Genomic DNA, 27,865 nt, shown 5'->3' with positions numbered 1-27,865 from the left:
ATCCTACATCAAACATCATCATCAAAACAAAGAAATCGAAAAGAAAACATAACATAAAGCTGTTTAAGTTATTTAAACATGTATTTTAAGTTGTACGTACAGAATATTCTACGTTTCTCTAATTTATTTAAGATGAAGTGCGTGTTATTTACATTTTTACGTACGCCATCTGGCTCCTCCTCGTGCTACGTCACGTTCCATCCCTTTCCACGCGCTAAACCCCGCGCCCCCCTTTTCCCTCCGCAGAGCTGCATTCCTGCTGCCACATCGGACCAAACCATCTGCTCTTAGCAACAACATTTTAGCTTCGCGATGGTGGCAAAACACGCTTCCGTCACGTGTTAACCCTAACATAAACATTGAATTGCATTTATCTGTGTGTGAGTGTTCGCCGGTTTTTTCATGTTATCGATATTACGGTGAATAATTACAGAGCTCGTCCAAAGCGACCCCCCCTCTCCTCCCTCTTTAAAGTGGTCCGCTCCGTCTTGCTGCCATGTTGGATGTACGCATCGCCGCTGCAGCTGCCGGAGTTTCCGTATGAAAGTTGAGCGTTTATCCGCGTACAGACACTCAGCGAGCCCTTTATTTTTTATTTAACACAAAACGGAGAAGTTAAGTTCATTTCCGAAGCAGGAGCAAGCCTGGAAATCACCTCTCGGTCCTCCTCCTCCTCCGCCCTCCAGCCGGAGTCGGACTCAGCGGAGATGATCCGGTTGCAGGCCACAGCAACCGGAGCCCGCATGGATTTTGTGTAATTATCGGTGTTTTGCCGAGTCCGTCCGGGGATAACCGCATCGTTTCGGGGGTTAACTTGAAGAATCCGGAGCCATGAACAGCCACCCGCCGCCCCGCAGGGCTGTGAACGTCGGCTCCATCCTCCTGACCCCGCAGGAGAACGAGTGCCTGTTCGGCTACCTGGGCAGGAAATGCGCCGTAAGTTGACCCGTTTGTTTACCACCTGCAGGTTCGCATACCGTGCAGGTACATCCACCCACCTGTCACACAGACACACCGGCCCCCGTCCTCCGATCTCAGGTGATGTGAGGCAGCAGAAACACGCTTAAACACCCATATGGCGTTCAAACCCGGGGCCCGGTGTAACGACGAAATCTGTGACCCCTCAGATGCAGTCTCACTGTTTACGCACATTTTAAAGCCGTTTCAAAAAATATGGCGACCTCATCTTTATTTGTTCTGCCCACGAGCTTCTGTTGCGTAACCGCAGTTTAAAGAGTGAACCAGATAAAGGTTTGACAGTCTGATAGCTCTCAGCAGAAAAAGTCAAAACTGTGAAGTCACTGTGAAAACTAATACCAAAAACAAACACCAAGTGTTTGCGCAAATTTCAAATCAACATCTTTAAAATTAAACTTAAATGACTAAATGTAAGTACGAGTTCATTAAATTGGTAGTGCAACTAAGTCACTTCAACATAATTATATATGTATGTTTGTGTGTATGTGTATATCTGCCTATATGAGCGTGTGTGAGTAAATTTATGTTTTATTTTAATTAAATGTATTTTATCATTAGGGTTTCCATAAAGAAATTATGTTGAGGGAAAGAATTGCGGGAAAAAAAATTTCTAAAAAAATATGGTTACAGATTTGCAGAAATTTGTTTTACATCGACATCTTTAAAATTTATTAATATTTTAAGTTAAATAACTAAATTTAAGTACGAGTTTGTGAAATTGGTTATGCATCTACATTACTTCATAATTATATATATATATATATATATATATATATATATATATATATATATATATTTTTTTATATATATTTATATATAATTACATACACACATATAGTTTTGTTTAAATTAAGTGTATTTCATTAGGTTTTTCATGTAGAAATTATATTGGGGGAATGAATTGCAGAATAACATGGCAACAGTTTGCTGTACTTGAACCTATTTTTATTTTATGACTCTAAATTTGATGCTCGGATTATTAAATACAGGGACAGACAACAACTAAAGTCACACACACAAAAATAACATATAAACTTGTCTGACCTTTCATAGACCAAACACTTGATAGAGAAAATAATTAACATAATTTATGATGATGATGATGATAATTGTAATTTTCAGGTGATTATACACTAAAAAAACAGACTTATTATATTTTATTCAATTACTGCCAATATATCCACCTAAATCCTAAATATTGGACCTTTAACATGGTTATAAATAATTTCACTGTTAAAAAAAATATATAAATTGAACCTTTAAATGAGGTACATAGGTTAATATTTGGATATCTTCCCATATTTTAACAACTGCAGTTAGAACTGAAATTATAATATTCAATTGATTAGTTTAGACATTTGCTGCTCATCTGTTGTATTTAACTGTAAACAAAGTATCTTTAGTTTTTGGACAAAATAGGTTGAAATAGTCCAAACTGATGGCCTTTAGTGCATAAATGTGACTGTTGTGTTTCAACACTTTATTTGTAGGTGTCTGGTCAAACTATTTGTTAGATTTTACTTGTTGATCCTAAAGTAGATCAGATTTTTCTGTTACCAGCTAGAACCTCAGGGGTCCCCAGCAGAGCACCAGGCGGCACACCAGACATATCCCCATTGCAACTTTGTTGTATGTGTGTTTGTAGCTTTTTGGATAAGATTTTTAAACTGGTTGGGCTGCCTCTTCAAAGTCGGGGATTTGAATCATCATTTGCAGAACCCTCAGTCAGTCGACCGAGATAGCTTCAAGTGGAGCAGTCTGGCATTTTTGTGTTTTGTTCGTCATTGTGTTGTTCAGTGTGCTTCTTTGAGACGTTTTGGTCCCCAGACTTTGCTTTGGAGTGAGTGCTCTTGATTGTAATGCTACTCTTTAGTAGAGGCTGCTTTCTGGTTATTGTTTGATGTCGGCAAATAATTGTTAACTACCTCACATGAATGCCACTCTCACTCTGAGTGTCACACTGAGCACCCCACTGAGACCCAGTTAAACTGAAAAACTTTATATGGAAAAATAACATGAATCGTCCAATATTCACATTTAACGGTCAAATCAAATTCAACTGACATAATTCTGAGTGTGGTACAGCCCTATAAACTTGACTAGTACACTTTAACTTAGTTAGATGAATGGCTAGGTGATATAGCTTTAAAATATTTTACACAGATGTCTTAAGTGCAGTTATTATGAAGTTAAATAAAGTAGCTACTGTCATATAATAAAGTTTAATACACCATTGTTATAATAAAATACACTTGTAAGGAAGTTAGTACTTTTAAACTTAAGTTGCAAATTGTGAATAAATAGTCGCGATCGTAGCTCTGCAGATACAAACACGCCCACCTTTGCAAGTGGTCACATTTTGTGACCAGTTATACTCAATTTCTACTCAGTTTTCATGATTTAATGTAATTTTATACATCGCATGTGGAACAAGCTGCGATTTTGATATATATCACACACCTCTAGTTGGACATCATAAAATCTGGCTAATTGTTGTAGTTGAAAGTCTTTAACTGGGTCCAGATAGTCCAAAAACTCTTGACCTTGATGCAGAGAATTATGAGGTTTCCAGTTGAAGTTGCCCCGATAGTTGCAGCACTTGTAAAAAAGTGTTCAGCTGCAGCATTTCCCAACTTTATCATGTTGTATCTTAACGTACAGAGATGCGATAGGATGAGGCTGTGAAGCTGCGGATCTCATCGTTTATCAGATTCAACCAGCTGTTATCATGAATGCTGTTTACACACTTCAGGGCCACTTCACTCAGCTACAAAGCATTTGTAATGTAAGAAAAATACTTTTAACGTGAAAACCAGATACACCTGGAAGTTGTCCTGCTGAACAGGATTTTATCATAACCAGCTTAAAAAATCCTTACAGATTAGAAATAAACTCATGAAATATGAGCGTTGTTTATCTGATCTTTTTGAGGGTGATGTCATGAGATGGCTGCAGGACAGCTCAGGTTTTGATGTCAGCTGGTTTCGGAGGCTGAACCGGAGCTCGGTGCGTAGGGTCAACTGCACCCAGCAGCTGCATGAAGGTGAAACACGTGAGATTAAAACGGTCAATAAACCTCTAACGAGGCCTCGAAACTGGACGTTCTGTCAGTAAGACATAAATATTCATCATATATGTGCGTTTATATACAAATAGATATTCATACTGTCTTCTTTACCATCATCCTTTTGCACTTTTTAAGAAATATTCAATTCACGGATTTATTAATATAATAAAAGACAGGTCGATGAGCTTCACCTTCCGTTTTACAAAACGAAACGTGGCCAGTTTTCCCTCAGATATCGCGCTGTAAAGATATGGAATGATAAAGTGCACTTTATCACATTATCAAGAGCTAATCATCTCAAATACACTTAAAAAGGAAAAATATTAATTTCACCACATTTCACCATTTTCTCCCGTCGTTCCCTCGTCTCTGCATGTGTGCCAGCTATCTGAAATTATGTAAAAACACAGCTATGATCTGGTATATTTGAAGAACACCGGGCAAGTGAGGCAAGACATTTTTTTTTTATTTGGGTTCTTGAAAAGGTCTGTAAAAGTTTTTAAATTTTCTCCATGACGATGTGTGGGAACCCTTGATATGGTACCTAAGCACTTTTGTCGATTGATTCTGGCTTTACGTTATCTAGACAAACTTCTTGTTTAGCTCTCTGTGTTGGACATTTAACATGGCTTTTTTGTTTAATAGAAGTTTAATAGAAAAATATTATTATTTTGTGCAAAAAATGTTTGCATAGTCCTCAAGTAAAGATATCAAAACAGTATAATTTCTGTATTGTGTAGGCAGTAATTTTGTAAAATTTAAACCTTTAACCTCCGTGGCTGACCAGTGCGAGCTCACATTAGAGAACCTCAGCATCACATTAAACATTAACATGTAACAAGTACTGAAGACGGCGGCTTGTTTGTAATCTGATCTCTTAAAATGAAACCATTTCTGCCACTGAAAGTGATCGCTGTTTAGTTCTTGTTATTGATCACTGTATTATAGGTCCACACCAACCGTTATACTCGAGACAAGTTCATGAGACTATTATAACTGTCTGACTCTCGAGGCCACCTCCAGTCTTCTGAAAACCTCAAACCTTTAAATAAATATTTGGTTTATTGAGAGCCGACAATGTCAGCGCTGATTTTAGGCTAATTTTACCTCAAAATAACCTTAGTTATACTGTGCCTAGATCATCTGCTATTTGGCTTGTATCCGCTCGTATTGTCATATTGGGTCATATATTCATAACTCGTTCATGTTTAGCTAATTTGTGTGCCTTCATATTATATCTTAATATTGTATTTTTTAAAAATTATTATTATTATTTTAGGATGCTATTTAACATCAGGTAAGGGAACACCAATGAAAACTAGCTTTATGTGAATTGTCCCTTTTTAAATAAATAAATAAATTACAAAATACAAATAAACCATTTAACAAATATAAATGGGCATTACTACATCACTCATATTTAGAGTATTGTTTTGGAAATATGAAAGGAAATGTTCACGTCTTAAACGATTGATCTTGCACTCGGGATGAAGTGCGAGTGACGTGTAATTGAACTGTATTGTTTTGATCACTAGTCTCGGTTAAAGAGCAGCACTCGGGTTAACTTGTGGTCAGACTTCATCTCCTTTTTCCCCACGAGCGCACAGATGGAGGCTTGTGCGAGGGGGTATTTCACAAAGCAGGATTAGAAAGTTACACAGATATCTGTAAATAAACGAAATCTGGCGATACAGACTTGCATGCGAAAATCAAATATGGGATATTGTTTTCGTTTGGTGTTCGGGTTCATTTTGTGCAGGGTGATGATTTCTAAAAAGAAGAAATGTGATTTCAGGAAATATTAGATAAAAGCTGGCAGTGGTTATGTGGCTAATTTGCTAATCCGGCTTTGTGGAGAGCCCCTCTGCTCTTTAAACGGCTCTGTGCTGGATTTATCTGGAGGCAGATTACATGAAAAGTTTGGGGAAGCGCAGAATTAGGTAGTTTGGATTTGCGGCTGTGGGGTGTTTACAGCTGGTTTTTCAAAAATTTTCAACCAGTGCCACTAGGCGGCTGTCCGTTAACCCTCAAATTGTGCAAATTGCGAATATTAGATATTAAATATGCCTAATGAAAAGATATTTTAAATTATCCTAAAAAAGTTTTTACGCATGAACGATGGTATCATGGTATCGTGCGATGTGATGTAACAGAGCAGAGAGTCTGTGTGTCTTTAGTGTCGCTGTCTGTGTTTATAGCTGCATACTTTCCCTCGGTGAGAATTTACCGACCCTTAACGAGGCTTTTAACGGCCGACCTCCGACCTTTCCTGTGTGATGCTGAGCGGTGATTTCATGGGGAAAAGTGTTTCCTGCTGCTCTTCCGACCTGCACTCCTAAATCACAGAGGAGGCAACGGGCCCAGTGGCATTTCCTCTCTCCCCCCCAGCGGCCGGGGTGACTCTCTGCTGCAGAGGGAGGGGTCCTGGCAGAGGATTTAACAGTGTGACTACTGCAGAAACCGCAAAAACCACAAACTAGAACAGTCCCAGGACGGGACGGTGCTGAGGACAGCAGCTGGACTCTGTTTCCTGTCCTGCAGCAGTGAAGGTCAAACAGTGTTGAGAACTGACAGATTTGAAATCACAATCACTGTAAGGTCAAAGAGCTGGAGTTCAGCTGTAATTTAAGGGTGTGTGTAAACATATCACCTTAACAGTTTTGGACTAGTGGCCCCTTTTAATATAATTTTACACATGCAAGATTAGTTATGTGTAGAATGAAAAAAAGGCTTAATTCAAGGGCTCGTACAGTCGTGAAAATCTGGGAAAACTAATTATTTTTCCGTTAATAACACGTGTTGTAAAATTTTGATAGACAAGGAAAAAAAAGTCAAAATGGCCAAAACTGAAAAAAAAGCTAAAATGCTGCATGTTGCTGCAATAAAACAAATGCAAAATACAGCCATTTAAAATATGCTGTTGCAAAAGCCAACATCAAAAACATAAATTCCCCTCCAGTGCTTAAAAAAACACCTCACCATTTGTGTACCAACCCCTCACCTTTAAAATAAATAATGCACAGTCCCTTAGTTATAAATAAATATTCAGTACTAATATAAAAAAGCCAAAATTCCGCATTTTATTTCTTAAAATAAATACAAATTACATCAATTTAAAATGAGTAAATAAATATATTTTCAGTTCTAATCCTGTTCTGAATTCATTCATTTTCAAAATAATATATATTTGAAAAGCTATTATATTGTAACAAAAAAGAACTGGTAAATAATATTGATGGTCATTTTAGAGAAGGTATGTCTTGAAAATTTGCCTCAAAGTCATGGAAATTTATTGGTAAAAATATGTATGAACCCTGTAGTTAAAACTCTATTTTTAATACACCAAATCAGTCACTTTTAGAAAGATGCAAGAACTGTACCCCGCTGTGCCCCAGTAGATAATAAGTGTGGTGGGAGGCTGTTTCAAACACCATATGATCATCAGAGAAGCTCTTTGGTTGCAAAATATTCAGCCTTAAAAATATTATGCCTTAAAACACAGGATGGTTCTGCCAATACTTTCAATTTTAATATAATTATAGATATATTCATAGAAGTGATGTACTAAATCTGCGAAATTTAAATTGGCAGGACAATATTGAAATATAAAGCCACGACAAACAGATGACGAGTGAATGTTCAGGCATCATATCAATCTCAATTTCTTCATTTTATTCTGCACGTTTTCATTGTGTATAAATTTGCATCGTGTGACTCGTAATCTGATTTTAAAAGGTCTCTGTGTTGCCCCATTGAGCTGCTCTTTGTTTCTCACCTGGTGAAGCAGGTGTGTGTTTGTGTGTGTTTGTGTGTGTGTGTGAGTGTGTGTGTGTGTGTGTGTGTGTGTGTGTGTGAGTGGGTGCACGCGCGCACGCTTATCACTGTTTAAACGTTTCGCATGACGTAGATTTCCTCTTCCTCGTTGGCTGCTCTGTTTCTGCAGTGTGACACGTGTGCACCTCGGAGGATTGTAACTGACTGCAGGATTATTAAATGTTTTTTTATTATTAAAGGTATTTATTTAGCTGATGATGATATTCACGGCCCTGTCCTTTTGTCCCTTTGTCCTTGTGTCCTGTGTGTGTTCAGACTCTGTGCTCGGCGGTGGTCCAGGTGTACGGCGCAGACCGGAGCTGCTGCTGGGTGAAGAGGTGCTGCGGAGTCGCCTGTCTGGTCAAAGACAACCCACAGAGGTCCTACTTCATCAGAGTGTTTGACATCAAGGTGAGCGACCGTCCTGCAGGGGAAACATCTCTAATTTGGGGCCCATTTGCGCTGCAACTTTTGTTGCAGTTTGGCGTTTTGTTCACATGACAACAGCGTTTTTGTGGCCTGGAAATGCAAACTTTTGAAACCGGGATTGAGAGTGTAGTCTGACTGTAAATGCGTGCATTTGTCCCTAAAAATCTGGTGACATTTTCTCTTTGCTGTTCTGTTTGCCTCTGCAGTCTGTGGATTGTGGCCAGACTGCATTTACACACCGTCAGTAATCATTGAAGAAATTAATACGATGCTTTAAAGATGATGTGGAATCAATTGTGCAACTCTAATGGATCAGAGCGATTGACCAGCTGCTGATGCACGTTTACTTTCTGACTCGTTCAGCCTCTGAAATCCAGCAGGATGTCAGTTTTAGTGAAAGTCAACTCAACACAAACCTGCACAGACTTAAAAAATGCTGCAGATCCACTGACATGATTCGTTAGATGACTGTTGATGAAGAGGAGAGCGGGACTGTTTTCAAAACTCCACTTGTTGGTGCAACATTTAGGGACTGTCGGGCACATTTTACACGCTTTTCATTCTTTATTTTTGTGTGTTTGTGCAGATGGTAAACATTTTGGCTAGATTGTGTATTTTTGTTTAATCAGTGAATTTCCAGCTCAGCTCCTCCAATAAGTCTAAAATACACTGTGGAAACAAGACTGTTACATTCAGACTGTTCAGGTAAAAAAATGCTCCATTGAAACCCATTCAAACTGACATTTTTGATCCCACAGCCATCAGAGCAGAAAAACAGGACTGGTATTATTTCTGGGTGACTTTGAATTTGTCATTTTTGCTATTTTCCACCTGACCATTTTTAAACATGACCTGGCATTTAAAGGGTCATAATTCTGCAAATTAATGAATATTTAATATTTATTATTAGGACTGTTGTTGTTTTAAAAATAACTTAATGAAAGTACATAATTAATATGAGCAATATGAGTATGTGTAATATTAAAGTGGTCCCTAAGGATTAATATCACTTGACATTTGATATTTTGACTCACTAAACCAAATTTACCAGTTAATGACACAATGTTGTTCTTGTTTAATTCTGTTGTTTCTTTCTCTAAAAAACAGCTGCCTTTTAAAACAAAGAGTAGTTTTGGCTGTCTTGAGGGAAGAAAATGAATCTTAAAAGTGTAGATTTGCTTTTTAAATGAGCAGTCAGACTTGGACGTGTCTGTGATTGTATTCTGTCGATACGAATCTGCTGAGTCACAGATGTGGCCCCGTTTAACTTTCAAATTTCTTCCTCTGTTTTGTGTTTTTGCAGGAGGGGAAAACCATGTTTGAACAGGAACTTTACCACAACTTCTCCATCAGCAGCGCCAGGTCCTACTTCATCTCGTTTACAGGAGACGTAAGTGTGCAGCTCTTCGTGGTTACTGGTCTCACTGATCAGGGTTTATGAGGTGTGATAATGACTCAGTGTGTTTACACTCGGATATTCACTTTAGGTCTGCTTACTCTGTTTCTGCACTTCAGACAGTAACGTGAAGCAGCCTCAGGCCTTCAGGAGGCTCTAAAACACGTCGCTGCTGTTTCTGGGCAGAGAGCCTCTGGAAGTTGAGAAAGAAAAAGGTTTTTAAAAAAACCCAACAAAGCTACAAGAAAGCTGAGCTCAGCAGAGTGTTGGTTGGAAACAAAAATATGGATTTTAAGCTCTACTTCCTACAAAAATCACTCCTGGCAGCGTTTTATTTACATGAAATACATTTAAGATGTGGCTGTGTGCTCAGTTTAAGATTTATTTTGCTTTTGTTTAAGATTTCTTTTATTTGAGAAATGTTTTGTAATTGACAAATTCAAGAGTAGAAATTTGATCCTTTGGATGTATTCTGCATGACTGACCGACACTCATCATAAACAGTGTTGCACAGTGCAGGTTTCCTACGTACATGAAAACCTGGAACAGTTATCAAATTTGCAAATAGCAACTTCCAGGTGTGGGAAAGTTTAGAAAAAAACTAAATATTCCCTGAAAGTTTTAATAACACACAAGGGCCATTAGAAAAATGTATTTATTTATTTTTTAGTTTGATAAAGGGTGTTACTTTTGGTGATTTTTAGAGGAAACATTAAAAAGCCATGTTTGAAAAATTGCTACAAAATTTAAAATCAACCAAATCTTTCCTTCAAAAATTGCCAAAAATTCTAAAACAAAATCACCCAAAATGTTTCTTTTTAGAATTGGCAGTAAAAAAAAAACACAAGATACAGCCATTTAAAAATGGTATGCTCCTCCCTTAAAGCCAAAACAAAAGCAAAAGTTCCTCCCCAGTGCTTAATAAATAGTTTGATATGTCTCCCACCTTTTGCACCATCTCTCCCCCTCTCATAAACAATGATCAGTCCCTAAGTTATATTTAAATATGCAGTTCTAAGCCTGTTCTGAGTTCATTATTTAATAATATATATAAAAAAAGTTATGTGGTAATGGAAAAACTGATAAGTCGTGTTGATAATCATTTCAGAGAATTTACAGTCCTTAAAATTTACCTCATGGTCATGGAAAAACCACGAAAATGGATGGTTCATACACATGCATACAGTGTTTTTATTTTACAGATTTACTAAAGTAAATCAGTAAATGTCAAGTTTGAAGTTAATGCTTCAGTTCTGATTCCTTTGACAAGGTGTGCAGGCAATGCTCTGTAATCTCTGCTGTTGAATGTTTTTAATTAAAAAAAAAAAGTGGTCAGTTGCATCATCTCTTCCTCCTCTCCCTCCTCTTCCTCTCAGACCTGTCAGATCGGTCTGAACTTCGCCAGCGAAGAAGAGGCCAAAAGATTCAGAGCCGCTATCAACGACCTGCTCAACCGACGACAGCGCAAAACCGGTACGTTTCTACCGTCTCGGTTTGTCTCCTCTCTGCTTCCTCCACCTCCGTTTGGGTGTGTGTGACCTTTCACCTTTCAGCTGCTAACAAGAGCTCAACCTCCGTCCCAAACCCGTCTGCCTCGCTCATGTCCGGCTGCATCAGGGAGAAGTGCTGCTGTTAGTTTGTGTATCATGATTCTGATGCCTCTAAATTTGAATTGATCTTAAAACTGGATGTTTCGAGGCAGAAAGGAAGAAAAAAAGATTGAAAAGGATCCCACACGCTGTCTGACTCTTGACCTGAGGACATTTCTGTCCTTATATTGCTCCTAAACTAAAAACAATGTGCAGGATTCTTGGGTCTTTTCTTAGTAGGGCAATATGACTAAAAATGTTACCACAATAAAAATGTTCAATAATTATCACTCTAAAAAAGTTATTTTTCATTACTACATTAGTTTTTTTTAATCGCAAAAATCCTTTTTTGTATAAATCACATAAAATTTAAAGAAAAAACATTGCAGAATTTTTTTCTTAACAAATTGACATTTTATTTTAAAAAAGAAAAACAAAGCCAAAATCTCTTTATTACAAATTCCCCAGAAAAAAATGATGAAAACAAAATTGCCAAAATGTTTTAAAGTCAAAAAATTTTAAAGAAAAAAAATGAAAATACAGACATTTAAAGATGTATGTCCCTCCTGTAAAGCGAAAACAAAAACACAAGTCCCTCCTAAGTGCTTAAAAAATCATTAGACATGCCTCCCTCTTTCTGCACCACCCCGTCCCCTCTCATAAATAACAGACAGTCCCCAAAAGTCCCCAAAAGTCCCCAAAATGTGAACTCTGTAGAAGTATTTTCCCAGCTGAGGACTGGAGTTCTGGTTTGGTTTGGGACAGTTTGCCTGTTTTCTCTGCTGCTGTGAGCTCGTCGTGCTTCTCTGCACCGTCGTAAAACTGTCAGTCTGTCTCTGTGTCGTAAACATCTCTGCAGCGAGGGTCCTCTTTGGCTTCCCTCCAGCTCCTCTCAGCACGCCGGCCTTTTTGAAGTGCGCCACTCAAACTGCGATGATGACTGAGGGTCTGAAGGCTTGCACACAGAGGCTTTTTCACTGGGGGAGGTTTTCCCTGAAATGAGCTCTCAAAGCTTCTCTTCTTGCTGAACTGTCTTTCTGACTGTTTCACCCGCTGCGTTGAAGACGTGAGGCAGCATGTTTCGTCTGACAGCTCTGACACCCGCAGGCTTTAAAAACTGTCCTCTTCTCTCCGGCTGCCGCAGAATAGGCGCACTAACTCAACTTCAGCACGCTTTCTGACTTTGAACAGCTCACCCTCTTCTCTGTGCCATTTAAAAAACTAAATATCTTCCATTTTATGTGTTGATATTGTTCTGAAACTATAATTTTGTACATTTTTTCTTTTGCAGAGAAGAGAGGTGACCCTAAAAATGGTATGTTGAACTCTTAATATTGATAATGCAGATTCTATTACTTCTAATGTGGCCCTCCAGCTTCATCACCCTGACAAAAAAAAAATCATCCTCTGGTGACTTTGATTTGCAAATCTGGGATCTGTTTGGACGCTAAAACAGACACGTGGCTGAAACATACTCCAGATCTGAAAACCTTTGGTGCTGGGTTTATTTATGTACAAGCAAGAAGCTGATTAAAAACAAGTGCTCATGTTTGTTGCGTGTTGCAGACAGAAATAGTTGCAGACTGGACTGTTGAGTTGTGGTGTCTCCTGACACGTTGGCGGCGTTGTTTCACAGACAGTTTGACTCACACGCTGACACAGAGCGGAGTCTGCCGCAGGTTAATCTGGTCAGCAGGAAGTCCATCTGTGCCATATGTAGACCACATGGTCTCTGTTGTCGTCCCCTTTAAACCCTGTTGTGATGCTCACTAGGCCCTAATCTGTAATCCCCGCACTTACTGCTGCTGAACATTTGTTGTGTTCATTTTATTGATCCACAGTTGTTGTTTTTTTTATTATTTTTTCATTTTTTAATGAAAAGACAAAATACCACTGTAAATGTGTCAGGATTAAAGGAATAGCTTCTGACAAAATAAAAGATAAAAGGCCTCCAACATGTGTTCAGTGTTGGAATCATGGATATATAAAAAGAGCTGGATATCGGCTAAATTCGACGTGGTCTGTCTGCGCCGCTCCATGGCCACTGTAGGGTCTCCGGAGCTGATCACGGACCTTTTAGACAATGCTCGTGATTCCACCGGGCGTGCCTCGAAGCGTCCAGCAGCGTCAGTCCGCAGTCGCGTCAACAGCAGATTGTACCAGGCAGGAAGTCAAGCAGCGGTGCATCTGGTCAGTTTTCAAAATAAAACCGTGCACAGACTTAGATTCATGTTTCACTTAACTGACTACATCACCATATCAGTACCATGTTTAACTGGATTTCTTATATATGTGTGTGTGTGTGTGTGTGTGTGTGTGTCTGTATATATATATACATATATATGTGTGTGTGTGTGTGTGTGTGTGTGTGTGTGTGTGTGTGTGTGTGTATGTATATATTTGATCATCTACTCAGCATGTTTTTTGAGAAAAAACTGCTAAAATTTCCTGGCTGGACTGCAGGCTGCAGCACAAAAAGTTATAATTAAAACAGTTATAATTTAAAAAAAAGTATAATTTAAACAGACAGAAAAAGAAAGCATTTACATATGTAGCCTAATAAGCCATGGTAGAATCACAAAAATGATGGAAAAATGACCGCAAAATCAAGGGAAAAATGTCAAAGTAAGCTCAGCAAGTCGACAGTATCAGCCAGCAGGACGCTCCGCTTCTGAAATGCTCACGTACACTCCCGGTGGGATATAGACCCGCGTGGAGGACGGAGCAAAACAGCGTCACAGCCACTTACTTCACTTTGTTGTTGTTTAGACCTCACCTGATCACATAATTTGCCGTTCCTGCTTATTTTATCCTGCTGATGGTGGCTTTGTAGCTTAAACACGTCCCTTTCTGTTTATCTCACCACATTAAAAGGGTAAATTTATCAGTGGGTACTGATGTTCTGTTTGGTTTGGATCCTTGCTTCAACTGTGCGCCTTTATATGCTTGCTGCTATTTTTCAGCAGCACGTATCTCCCTCCTTTAGCTCTCCGAAATGTAAATGCAGTTTTGCTTCCTTTGTTCATGCTGTTGTTCGGGTGCAGCAAACAGAGTTATGAGTATCGGTCCCCGTGCATCAGAGCTTTAATTTAGTTTCTGCTCCTCTGCAGCTGTGTGTGTGTGTGTTGTCCCACCAGACTGTTTACTTTCATTAAGCCGTCCGACTGTTTGCAAACACCGACACCGCAAAGAGCAGGATTAACATATACTGAACAAATCAGTCGTGTCTTCAGTCAGCCGCATGGATTTGTGCCTGAGATCGCTCTTTCATTGAAGTTTCTCTCCAGATTCATTCTGACATTTCAGTCATCAAACATGAAGCCAGCAGAGGGTCGTCGTTGCTCTGGATTTGACTCTGTGTTTGGGAGATGTTTTGTTTGTCCTCAGCGGGAGAAAATAAAGAAAAACACTTTTGTGGAGAAGAAGCTGCTCGTGTTGGTGCTTCGGGGAGAACCCTCATTGTTTGGGAGCGTTTAGGACTCGCCTCTCTCTCTCGTTACCTGACGTGAACCCTTAAATCCAGCTGGAGCTGCTTCACATATGCTCCTCATTGACAGACTTTGTGCTGTGGGATTCAATGGAAGTGTTGCCGGTCACGTCTGTTTTGGGAAAGAACCCAAAGAGAGTCCTGGCAGCGACTCTGGCAGCTTTTCGTTATTCAGTGTGCTTGTGACCTTTTTCAGTAGACGCTGGGAAGTTCAAATCTGAGCCCAAATGTTCTGCGTGCGAGTTTTTCTTGGCAAAAGGATCAGAAGAACTAAAAAATTAAAAGGAAACAGTCTGTCTGTTTGAATGTCTGTACTTTGAGTTTTTTCACTCTTGATGAATCTGTTGCTGAGGACCCAAAGAAGTGCAGTGTATACGAGGCTTGGTGGCATGTACCGAATATACTTGAGGAATTTTGGCTTGTTCTACGTGTGATGTAGAAAATGACTTTATCGCAAACATCAATTATAAATTATCACATTGTTTGTCTAAGCCTCCAGCGTTTTCGTTCTCTAACTCACTTCTACGGCTCTCCACCTCTCACAGACACACACACAAAGCAGTGCTTTTGCAGAGCTCCAGATCGTGACTGTTAAGTCACATTTTGTGACCAAGAAGCACTACTGAGATTTGCAAATACTATTAATACATGAGCTGCAGAGCTGTTGGTTTGTTTTTAGCTTACAGACAATAAATCATCATGTTGAATGGTGCTGTGGTAACAGTGTAACTTAATGAGTGGTAGTGTTACTGGTGAGGTGTGTGTTTGTATCTGCAGAGCTCTCATCACATCTTTTAAGTCACATTTTGCGACCACAGAGCACCAGTGTGACTTGTAAATATTAGTAAAAGAAACGTTTTCATGCTGAATTATTTAAACTTTTCACTGAATGATTGATTCTGAACGATTCTTCATTACTTTTAGTGCAAAGGCCTCTCAGTCAGTATGAAAGTACTCTTCTCTGACAGCCGGGCCGTACAGCTCTGGTTGACGGCCACCCTGTTGGTCCTGGTCCTCAGGAGATGGCAGATTTGAGGCGATCCGGTTGGTCCTGGTTATAGACTTCCAGCATTCATAGGGAGTCCAGGGATTTGGACTGGGATTAGCAGTGGATTAGTGGTTTATGTCAGATGCTGCTGCGGTTTGTGGAGATTACGAGGAATTCGGAACGGTTCGGACCTACAGGAGAGGAGGCGCGGCCGCTTGGCATTTATATTAGAAAAGATCGTGAAAGCTCATTGAGAGAGTTTACAGCAGCTCTTTGTCACATTCATCCCTCAGGTACCAGGGGTTGCTAATAATGACAGTGTGTGAGTCAGGAGGGGTCAGTTAGATTACATTACCGCACTTCAAATCAGACTATCAGTCTGCCGGCATCCACTGTAGGATACAGACTTCATTACAGCTACAACAGCAGGGTGTCTGCAGGTCTCATCCCTTTGAAGCCAGAACAAATTGGCTTGATTTCTTTCAAAAACATGGAAAGAAGGCAACAAGCAATGAAAGAAGAAATGACAAAAAAAAATGGCAAGACATTAGTAAAAACTGCAAGAAAATTACCCGAAAATTAAAAATAAATCATTGTTAAATTAATGTTAAAAAAGAAAGAAAGAAGGAAGAAACCACCAGGTAAAAGTGCTTAAAATTAAACTGGCAAGATATAAGTAAAAAAAAAAAATTTAAGTACAAGAAAATTACTTGAAATGTATAAATAAGCAAATGCAAAAGGAAAGTTTAAAAAAAATTAATTAAATTAAAAATAAATCACCTGGAAAAAGTGCTTAAAATGATAAGAATTTAAAAAAATTAATTATGATAATTAGAATATTTCTTTACCCTAGACTTTTCCCCAAGCTTTTTTAAATCTACTCAGTTTCTTGAAATTTGTGGAGCTTTTCTCACTTAGAGGCTCATTGCCTTTTTTTCCCATGTTTTTGAGAGAAATCATACCAATTTGCTCAGATTTCAAAGGTTTAAATACTTGTTTAAGGCATCTGAAAGCAGCACAGGAAAAGTGATGTCGCTCCAGGTTTCAAAGGGTTAAGGGTGTAGTCACATGTTCGACCAAAGATCCAGTTTCTGCAGTTGGGAAGTTTTTCTTCCAACTTAAGTGTGTTCTTGAGCTTTGGATCTTTCTGCAGCAGTACATTCCCCAAAACCACCAAAATCTGTCTTTACCTGATTATGATTTTATCAGGGTTCATGTTAATATAATACTTCTTTGTCTAATCTGGGTCACTCTGCATGGTCATACCATCTTACAAATTACATGAAAGAGAAATTGTAATTGATCTGCAATACATGAATAAATAAAAAGTTATTTTAGCTCTGAAGGACATCCCTGCAGTCAGCACGTCAATGAAACTCAAAACTTGGGATGCAGCAGTAAACCGGTTTTACGTTATACCACACTATGAAAATTGACAGTTATGCTGTTTACATTTTCTTATTTACGGTTTTGAAAATAAATTCAGCCGGACTGAAAATCTCAGATTTATATTATTTAGTTCAAAAGGGAGACTTTTTACACATCCATTTAAAAAATAAAAATAAAAATATATGTAATAATTTAAATTTAAATTTCTGCTAGAACCCGGTTCAGTGCATCATGTTTGTGCGCTATCCCGGTCGAAATAATATTACATTACATATAAAAAAAGTTTCATCTAACTTGGTGAAGCTTCAGAAACACTGAAGATAAAAATGTTAAACAGAACAAACAAAAGACTGATGATTTAACTCTTTTTTGGACTCCTGAGTGTGTTGCTAGAGGGAAAATGATTGTTAATTGAGCACGTTCATCCTCTGGGGAGCAAGAATATGAGCAGGACATTTCTCGACAATCTACTTGTTCAGTTTAAACATTTGTGGTGAACAGCCGGTACAGTTTTGCTGTAAAATCAACCGCAGCTGCTGAACATCGTCTCCCTGACCTCCCTCTCTCCCTCCCTCTCTGCATGCGTGCAGGTCCGGCTCTGCACATGGCCACGGTGGACATCAAGAACCCGGAGATCAACAACGTCCGATTCCACAACTCCCACAGCCACCAGCAGCCGTACCACCTCAACAACATGCTCAGCCACAGCGGGCTCAACAGGAAGGACAAGAAGACCAAAGGCAAGAAGAAGAAGCTGACCAAGGCCGACATCGGCACGCCCAGCAACTTCCAGTGAGTCACAGCACACGTTTAACCCTTTGACACCTGAGCACCTGGATTGATTTCTTTCAAAATAATGGTAAAAAAGGCAATAAGCAACTTTAATAGAAATGGCCAAAGAAATTAATAATAATTAAATAAAAATAATGTGAAATAAAATGATAGTTGAAAATAAAATGATCATTTAATAAAATAAATTTTATAAATATTAAAATAAAATGGGACATGACTTTAAAAAGTGCTAAAAAAAAAATGATAAAATCAGGAAAATCTTAAATCTATTTTTCTTGATATTTACATATAATTTACTAATAACACTCTATCACTTAGCTAATTTTCAGGTCATTTTCTCGTCGCCTTTGACTAATTTCCTGTTGTTTGCAGGATATTTCATACCAAGTTTATTATTGCCTTTTTTCATGTTTCATGTTGTGTGTGTGTGTGTGTGTGTGTGTGTGTGTGTGTGTGTGTGTGTGTGTGTGTGTGTGTGTGTGTGTGTGTGTGTATTGTTATGTCCTGTCTGATCCAGCAGTAACACTCTGCTTCATGGAAACAGTGAACATGTTGCATTGAGGTCTGAGAGCGCTCAATGACCACACTGTCTCTCTGACTGATGTCACTCTCACTGATGTGTGTGTGTGTGTGTGTGTGTGGGCTCACTATTTAGCATGTGCACATGGTCGCCCACATGCACATGCTAAATAGTTTCTGCACTTCTGTATATTTAATGTGCATGATCTCACCACATTTCTGTCCCGTCTTCTTCAGGCACATCGGTCACGTGGGCTGGGATCCGAACACAGGTTTTGATGTAAGTACCCTCTTCTCACACACACACACACACACACACACACACACACACACACACACACACACACACACACACACACACACACACACACACAAGAACACAATAGTGACCTGTGTGGTGGCTGCATGATGAAATCACACAATAGGCTCTTTTTACTTCCTGCTCATATCCACAAACATCTCGCCGCGACTCAGAAGCTGCAGAATGTTCCAGACAGAGTCAGACTGCGGCCTCATTCACTCACGAGAGACTTCACTGCACACTGAGGGAATTAATAAATGAACAGATTTTAATAAAAATGCATTTAAAGATCCCCTCTCTTCTTACTTCACAATTTCTGTTATTATTCATCAGGGTTTAAACTCACAAACACACTCTCACAAGGGGAGCTGTAGCTGTCAAAAATCTTTTCTTTGTATTTAAGCTCTTACCAGTAATGTTCAAACAAACAGGGAAACCTGGTTTTTGGATTCGATGCCACGGCAGAAAATAAGTCTTCCAAATATATCACAGTGAGTGCTGTGACGGTATCAGATGCACAGGAAGAGTAACTGTTTTCAGTCTCTGTTCACTCTCATGCCCTCCAGCAGGTTTTGGAGATATGTATTCTTTAAAAATAACTATATTCTTTTTAAAGAGGGAAAACCCCAAATTGTTTCTTTGAGAATCACCAGAAATTTAAAGAAAGAAAAAAATAATAATGGGAAAACATGCCTTCAACCCCCCCTCCACAGTTTCTGGCTTCTTTTTTTAAAAAAAGAAAAAAAATCTATCCTTCACAAATCACAAAAAATGTTAAAGAAAATAGATTGCCAAAATCTTTACTTTCAAAAACGCCAATTAATTCTAAAGAAAAAAAATCAATAAAATCTGTTTGATTAAAAATCAAACAGATTTTTAAATCATTTTTTTCCAAATCACAAAAAAACTGAAAAAATCACCACAATGTTTTCTTGTTTCAATGAAATCCCATTTTTTTCCTTCCATGCCTCCCCCTTTTTGCACCATCCTCTCATAAATAATGAACCAAGTTGCTCATTGCCTTTTTTCCATGTTTTGGACTGAAATCTCACCAGTTTGTTCGGGGCTCAAAGGTTTTAATAGTTGTGAAAGGCGTCTGAAAGCAGCACAAGAAAACTGATGTCGCTACTATGCGGTGGAAAGATGGAAAAATACTTTTGAAATTGGTGCTACGTGACCAGAGATGTGTAATAATGGGGTGTAATGATGTGCATGCAGCGGAGAATAAATGAGTGGGATTGTAAACAGGTTATATCATCAGTGTTCTCATTTTAGTGAGTTTTCTCGTAGCAACCAGAGCAGCTGATGCGTGTCGTCGTTGAGTTTTTCTGATAACAAACGCTGTGTTTAGACTGACGGGCTTAACGAGCAGGAGGGTGACCGCTCTCCATTCACCGCCTCGTTATTGTCTCTGTTTTCCCGACTGAGCGAGCACGCCGAACGACCCTGAAAACATGTCAGTCACACGCCAGACGGTCCCAGAATGCACTGCAGCGTGACAGGAACAAGAGGTGTGAATGTTTCCTGGAGAGCGTGCAGAGCTGCAGGTCGGCGTTTGATTCAGGCAGCTTGTGATTCTACGTGTCGGCCAGCAGGTGTCACACTGACACTGTGACTGACTGCTGTTCATCTTCACTGCAGAGGCAGAAACACGACTTTTACACTGAATTAATACATTTTATGAAGAACCAAGAAAAGAGCAAACTTTCTCAATGAACACTCAAAATGTTTTTCTTTAATTTATTTAACCAGACAAAACTCTTGAGATTAAAAATCTCTTTTTCAAGAGTGTCCTGGCCAAGACAGGCAGCAACAAAAATCACAGACATCTAACAAAAATATAAAATCAAAATATGCATCTCCAAAGCAACAATATAAAACACACACAAAAACAGCTGTCCTTTCTAGTAACAGCATAAAAGCCCCCCAAAAATCTTTGTGTTTGCTATTTTCCACCTGATGGTGTTATTGTCACCATATTTTGCATATAGAGAAAATATCCTTTGCATATAGTATATTAAAAATAATAAAAATTCTATGTAGTCTATGTTTGTTTCATCTAATAACATAGTGGCATCATTATATTTTAAAGCTTGATTTTGCGCAGAGCGATACGAGTGTGTGTGATTTAAAGCGGGCCCTAAGGGTTGAGAGAAATCAAAATGCATAAAAACAAGTATCGTCTCGTATTAAAATTGTGTCGAAGTATAAGAACAGTGTAAGAAGAAAAACTCCTATGACTGTCATGGCAAAGTGCCTTTATACACACACACACACACACACACACACACACACACACACACACACACACACACACACACACACACACACTCACTCCCACATTTAAAGTGCACTATCTTGTGCTCGCTTTGTCCAACAGTACAATAGCAGCAGGTGCTAAAGTATTCCTTTAATGTTTTGTTCTGCACCTGGAGGCCAGAACAAAGAAGCTGAACTTCACTGTTTCAGTTATAAAAAATGTAAAAAGAGCAACATGATGCAATCTGCAGGTTTCAGCCTTTATGCATATTTGAAGAGTTACATAAAGGTACATAAAGCACGCTTTTTGCAATGTCTTTCATTACTTTTTGCTTTCTACTTACCTAGAAAAGTGTGCAATAATTTTGATCACTTGTTCAAAGATTGTTGATACAAAAACCACTTCAGTTGTACCTCTCACACTTTGTTTAGAGGATTTTATACATGGATAAAGTTCAAGAGTCATCAGTAACTTTTTTCTAAGCTGATGTGTAATTTTTGGAAGCTGGGGCTCAACACAGATTTTAACTCTCGTAAACGTAGACATCAGCAGTGTGTGTTAAAACGTTTGTTGAAATGCCGTCTGTGCTGTCGCTGTTGCAGCTGAACAACCTTGATCCTGAACTCAAGAACCTGTTCGACATGTGCGGCATCTCCGAGGCTCAGCTGAAGGACCGAGAGACGTCCAAGGTCATCTACGACTTCATCGAGAAGAAGGGAGGGGTGGAGGCCGTCAAGAACGAGCTGAGGAGGCAAGGTGAGAAAACACACACACTCACACACACCGTCAAAGGTACCTTCCTTTGATGTGTCAAACTGATCCGAAATAACAATGAAGCGCTGCAGCATTTCATCCGTTCCACCTGGATTTTACTGCAAAACAACTGAATTTTCGGGTGAGACAGGATCTCCAAAACACTGCGCTGGTGTTGTTCAAGCTGTAACTTAATTTAAAAATGTATAAATATCCACCATGTAAACACAGATGTTTATTGTAGTTTTAAGGTCTGGAAAGACCGGTCCATTATTCAAGTTGTTTCACAGCAACTCAATCAAGAAATATTTGGGCAAATGATCAATAATAATAATAACTGAACAGGGGTACAGATGAGCAAAGATGAGTGAAAGGCACGGATGATTTGACCAAGGTGGAGCATGTAGATCATAAACAGGAGGGGCCCGAGCACAGAGCCTTGAGGCACACCTTGGCTGACGCGGCAGGAGGGGAGCGGGAGTTGATGATGGTGAACTGTTTCCTGTTCAGATCAATGAAGTCCTTTATCAAAAAAAAAACCTTTCGATTTATTTCATATCACTTCATTCACTCTTGTTTTCCTCAGTGTTGTTATAATTATTCACAAACAACAACGTAGCACATAGGTCCAGTTTGAAAATTCATAACAAATCATTTGTCCGTTCTACAGCTTTGCAACTTACACCAAAATGTAGGTCCAGCTGTGAAACTAAACTAAACTGTAAAACTAATTAAGCCTATCTCCTGTCACATTTTTTGCTCAGTTAACACCAAACTTGCCACAGGTCATCTTCAGACTATCCTGCAGAAACCATCGACACAGATTTTTGATTTATTTATTTTAGTTTGACTGTAAACAGTGCTGACTCTAAACATATACTTGCAAATTCTTGCTAAATTAATCTTCAAGGTTCATGGAAAAAGTTGACAAAATTTTACCGTTGCTGCAGATTAAGTGTGTAAAAAAACAAATAAAACTCACTATGCTTAGGACTAACGTTTAGGTATTAACTCAGTGAAGTAAGAAAATAATACTAATGTATAATATTAAAGATTGATTTTTAAATGCACATTTTGTGAGCAGTGATGCGAGTTTGTGTGATATTAAAGCTGGCCCTAAGGGTTAAACTTTGGTGGTATAAAAGTCAAAGTTAAAAATTATACACCAGCGATGAAAAGAAAAGTAAAAAGTAAAAGTAAAGCATCGCGTGAGAGGATTTTTAAGCCGCAGCTGCTAATTTAAATGTTCCATTAGCACCTGGACAAATAAAACTAAACAAAAGCGTAGCTGCTCCACTGCAGGAGTCACAGTTAACTGAAGAAACTCAGTGCTTCTCTGGGGATTTACCGTCATTTCAAACTGAAACAAAACAAGTTTTTTTATGAACTGATTTAAAATCTGCGCACAGTTTTATCTTGAAGTATCATTTCCTTCCCCTCTGCTGTATTTTTCTATCAGAAAGTCGATTTGAGGTGTGCAGATGAAACGGCATCCTCTATCAGATATTTTCATTCTCCGTGACAGACTCTTCTTCTCCATGTTTTATTCATGTTAACCTGCCGCGAGGAGTGCAGAGTGATCTGAATCAGAATTCACAGGGGGGGTTCAAGTGTGTGTGTGTGTGTGTGCGTGTGTGTGTGTGTGTGTGTGTGAGTGTGTGTGTGTGTGTGTGTGTGTGTGTGTGTGTGTGTGTGTGTGTGTGTGTGTGTGTGTGTGTGTGTGTGAGTGATTTAGACATGGTATTAATGATGAATGGTCTTTTCATGACATCTCAGTGATTTTAAATTCAATTTTATCAATAACCAGTATTGGATTTTTGTTGTTTTTGGTCATTTTTGGACTTGTCTTTCATTTTTCTTTGAAGTTTTTCTCTGACCTTTGAAGGCCATTCTTTACTTTATATTAAAAAAAAAATTCAGAGTTTGATTTAATATTGCAAAATAAGCTTGATCTTACAGCCGTTGCTGTTATGGTCCAGAGAACATCTCAGTCGAGTGAAGGGTAACTCTGGTCCCTAATATTAGTGATCGACTTGTATGAAAGCATATCGCTATCAAAAAATGTGTGAAGAATATCTATACTCTAAAGAGAAATATTGTAGCTTGAGAAGAGAAAACCATGTTTTGAGCGCGTGCAGAAACTCTCAAGTTTCACCTGCGCGGTAATAACAAAATAAGGTAAACCGTGGTTTATACACTTTTATCTGCTGATTGGGTAACACCTCTGACAGCCTCCAAATAAGAAAAATGCACCGCAAAGCCGAGAAAACATGTTTAACCTGCAAAATGTAGCAATGGTGCACGATGTTTTCAGATTGAGCGTGCCGCTGGTGGTTCCCTGCTGTGAGCACGCAGTGATAGTAATAGTAACGACGGCCGGCCGATATGACTTAAAAATAATATAGTGATATTTTAGGGCTATATTGCGATACACGATATATATCTTTACATATTTAAATGTCCTTTAAACTAATGTTAACTACTAAAATACAAAATTATTGAATGAGCTGTAGTCACAATTAACCTAAATCAACTGTCAAATAAGAAAGCTGAATACGCTGCCGTTCTAAAACATTTATGAAAATACAGCTAGAAGGAACTTGAAGTGCTTTTATAATAAATTTTGAGGAGCAGAGAGCTGCAGGAGAGAGCGAGAGAATAAAACGCAGGTGGCTTTTAAAAATGACGTGACAATTTTTTATTGATTCCTGATCTTGTTTTTTGTTATTTTTATCGCTCCCCCTGCAGCACCGCCTCCACCTCCTACTCGTGGCGGTCCTCCTCCTCCTCCCCCGCCGCCACACAACTCGGCTCCACCCCCTCCTCCTCCCCCGTCCAGAGGGGGCCGAGGAGCCCCACCTCCTCCTCCTCCATCCAGAGCCCCCACCTCAGCTCCTCCTCCTCCGCCGCCCTCCCGACCAGGAACTCTGGGTGCCCCGCCTCCGCCACCTCCTCCCACCCGAGGAGGTCACCAGCCGCCTCCTCCTCCCCACCATCACCATCACCATCACCAGCCTCCTCCTCCTCCTCCGCCACCTTCCTCTCACTCCTCCGTCTCCCCCCCAGCCCCTCCACCTCCGCCTCCCCCATTGTCCCAGCAGTCTCCAGTCAGCGGAGGCGGCGGCTCCGCCCCTGCTCCACCTCCTCCGCCACCTCCTCCACCTCCCCCTCCCGGCCCACCTCCTCCTCCGGAGCTGGACGGTGTAGGTGGAGGCGGAGACTCTCCTCATTCGCCGAGTTCCGGTGGGAAGTCGGCGCTGCTGGAGCAGATCAGAGGAGGGACGCAGCTGAAGAAGGTGGAGCAGAACAACCGAGCGCCGGTCCCCGGCGTGGGACGGGACGCCCTGCTGGACCAGATCCGACAGGGAATCCAGCTCAAGACCGTAAGACCTCATAGCGTCAGATTCCTCCTTCCCATCATGCTTTAGTAAAAAAAAAAAACAAAGTAACATCTGATTGTACATTTTAACAACATGATGCTTGAAGTTCTTTAATTTGGTATTCAGAAATTGAAGCACTGCAATATCTTAAAAAATTGTCTTTTTGTCCCCAAAAATTGTCCCCTTGATTTGAATTCTTTCAACAGATGGTTGTGGAGAAAACAATTTCATCGTTGAAAATGAAAATGATCTGATTTGACTTGTTTTTTTCGCACATATTAAAAACAACGTTATACATTTTAAGAAAAGGAGACATTCGGGGGAACCCAGAAAAACCTTAAGGAGTTTGACGAGAGGGGTTAACCACAAAACTAGTACACAGTTTCTTAACATTGAATGTTTGGCTGTTGTTGTAAGATAATGGTAAAGGGGAAAGTGCTTGAAAAAGAGCTTAGAAGTCATTGAATTTGACTCGTCCCAGTCTGTGCGATCCCTGTAACAAAGCAGACTGGATGTGTTTTTGTGCCTCCAGGTGCCGGATCATCCAGAGTCCGGCCCTCCGACGTCGGCTCCCACCTCGGGCATCGTGGGCGCTCTCATGGAAGTGATGCAGAAGAGGAGCAAAGCCATCCATTCCTCAGGTAACTGCTGTCACCTGAGAGTCCCAAAACGTGACCTCGACCTTAATGTGTCCTGCAGACTTTTGCAATCTTTAAGATTACTGCAGCTAAACTCACATGGATCGACATGGATCTCATAAACTTCAGTACAACATTAAATTAGATTTTCCCAAACTGTACAGTGGTGTAAAAATCCATTGAGTATCATCGATGCAAATTTAAAACAATGATCCATATCAGCCTCTTCCAGATGCGCCTTTATTTTGAAATTCTGTGTCACAGTCACACAGCGTCAGGCAGATGATGACGTCATGGCGAGCAGCTAAGAGAGATGAGGAGAAGAACGCTGTTTACTCGGGAATAAATCATCAATGTGGAAATATTTGTTTTCCGAGAAACTCGGGGTTACCAGACAGAGCACGTTTCATAAGTAAACAAAAGCCGCACACAGGAAACACAACGTATGCCGGGCATCTCACTCTGCTAACTTCTTGCTAACGTTGCATTAGCTGCTCAGTTTAAAAAATGTTAGACTTAAAAAATTGAGCATTCAGACAGAAATTCATCCGTGCTTAAACCAGCAGTGAGTCAGAGAAAGCGTAAATAATTCATGTAAACTGGTTAAGTTATGAGTAGAGGAAAAGTCTGCTAGCTGCTAAGCTAATTATTGAAACGTAAAATGGCTTAGGCTTTTGCTAACAACATTAGCATGTTGTATATTTGGGGAAAGGTGACTTAAAAAAAAAGTTGTTTACTCTATGATGCTCAACAGCTATTACTGAGCTGATTTTTGTACTTTTGTTAAAAGATCTTGTTGTTTTAAAGGTTGTTGGTAGAAGTTGTCTTCAATTCAGATACACCTGAAGTTTTAGGAAAAAGATCCTGGTTATTGTTTAAAGAAAACGTTTTTTCTTTCAGAAAGTGTTTTTCTGGCAGAAAGAACCAGTTGTAATTATTTACACTGTTTTTATATTTTTTGACCAAAAGCAAAAAAAAAAGGGCGTAGCAGCTTCTTCTGTAACCGACTGTGTGATAATATCGACTCATATCAATCAGTGGCCTCTAAATCGAATCAAATTGAAATCCTATCATGGCAGACTTTGTGATATCAGCGAATATTGTATAGTTGTCCAACATATCGATATAAAATCATATTGTGATGAAACCAGTGATTTACACCCCAAGTTAATGTGAAAGCAAAGAAATGGATTTCCCAAAACACCAAACTCATATTCTTCAGTCTTCGTCTTTCCTGTTCACCTTGCAGCCTCTTACCTGCTTAATCAGCGTGAAAAAGATTTTATTCTCCGAGTTTTCCCGCTCTTTAGATGTGTTTTCTGTTCCCAGACGAAGACGAGGATGACGACGAAGACGAGGACTTCGAAGACGACGACGAGTGGGACGACTAGTGAAGGTTTCCTCCTCCCTATCTGCACCTACAGCTGACACTAAAATATCCTAAAAAAATCTTCCAGCATCTGACTAAAATTGTAATGTAAATGTTGTAAGAATTGGCTGTATATTTATTTTTTTGCCTTTTTTTTGCTTTTTTTTAAAATGAATATTATAAATAATCTGTGCAATACCTCATCTGTTAAATCCGTTACGTTCGTCACGCATCCTCATCGTTAAAGACTGTACGCGTTCCCCGGGACATTGTGTCATTAGAGAGCACTTAACGCCATCAACAGCACAAGGTGGAGACGCCACATTTCATATTAATAATCAATAATATAAAACACTAGCTGCTCCGCTGAGGGGAATCTGAAGTCTTTACGTGCTCCGTGGGAAGTATTTGTTTTTTGTGTGTGTTCATTTCTTCGTCTTTTTATTCAACGAAACTGAAAAAGGGAGACGTACGTGCGACCAAACGGGCAGGATCCTCTTTGTGTTTGACAGCGGTCGCTTTAAATGCGAGATAACACTATTTTCTTACCGTGCTTCTTTTTTTCGTACCTCCGAGTTTCCTAATAAATTGTAGTTTTAGTCGTGTTATTTTTTCATGAATCCTTTTTGACCAAAATGCAGCGGCGGCGGCTCGAGTCGCCTCGCGGATTTTCCACTTTCATTTTTTATGAAATTAAAGCCGTTTATTTGCACACAC

The 27,865-nt window shown here is 39.4% G+C and overlaps 1 protein-coding gene across 2 annotated transcripts; it reads left to right on the top strand.

The window, feature by feature from the left end:
- The first annotated feature begins 395 nt into the window (after positions 1-395).
- On the top strand, positions 396-27,865 carry wasla (WASP like actin nucleation promoting factor a). 2 transcript variants are annotated; one of them, XM_042496399.2, is made up of 11 exons: positions 399-936; positions 8,135-8,269; positions 9,591-9,677; positions 11,060-11,156; positions 12,564-12,587; positions 17,727-17,928; positions 18,685-18,727; positions 21,611-21,764; positions 24,510-25,144; positions 25,674-25,782; positions 27,109-27,865. In XM_042496399.2, exons 1-11 carry the CDS (start codon positions 832-834, stop codon positions 27,168-27,170), a joined length of 1,653 nt encoding a protein of 550 aa, XP_042352333.2. In that variant the 5' UTR covers positions 399-831; the 3' UTR covers positions 27,171-27,865. The 2 variants fall into 2 exon arrangements, with proteins under 2 accessions (XP_042352334.2, XP_042352333.2); XM_042496400.2 differs by lacking the exon at positions 12,564-12,587 and having other exon boundaries at positions 396-936.

Source organism: Plectropomus leopardus, chromosome 7, assembly GCF_026936395.1.
Source record: "Plectropomus leopardus strain MGB_pleo_1.0 chromosome 7, ASM2693639v1, whole genome shotgun sequence".
Classification (NCBI taxonomy): Eukaryota; Metazoa; Chordata; class Actinopteri; order Perciformes; family Serranidae; genus Plectropomus; species Plectropomus leopardus.
The sequence above is the reverse complement of the archived record's forward strand: the minus strand, read 5'-3'. Positions and strand labels throughout refer to the sequence as shown.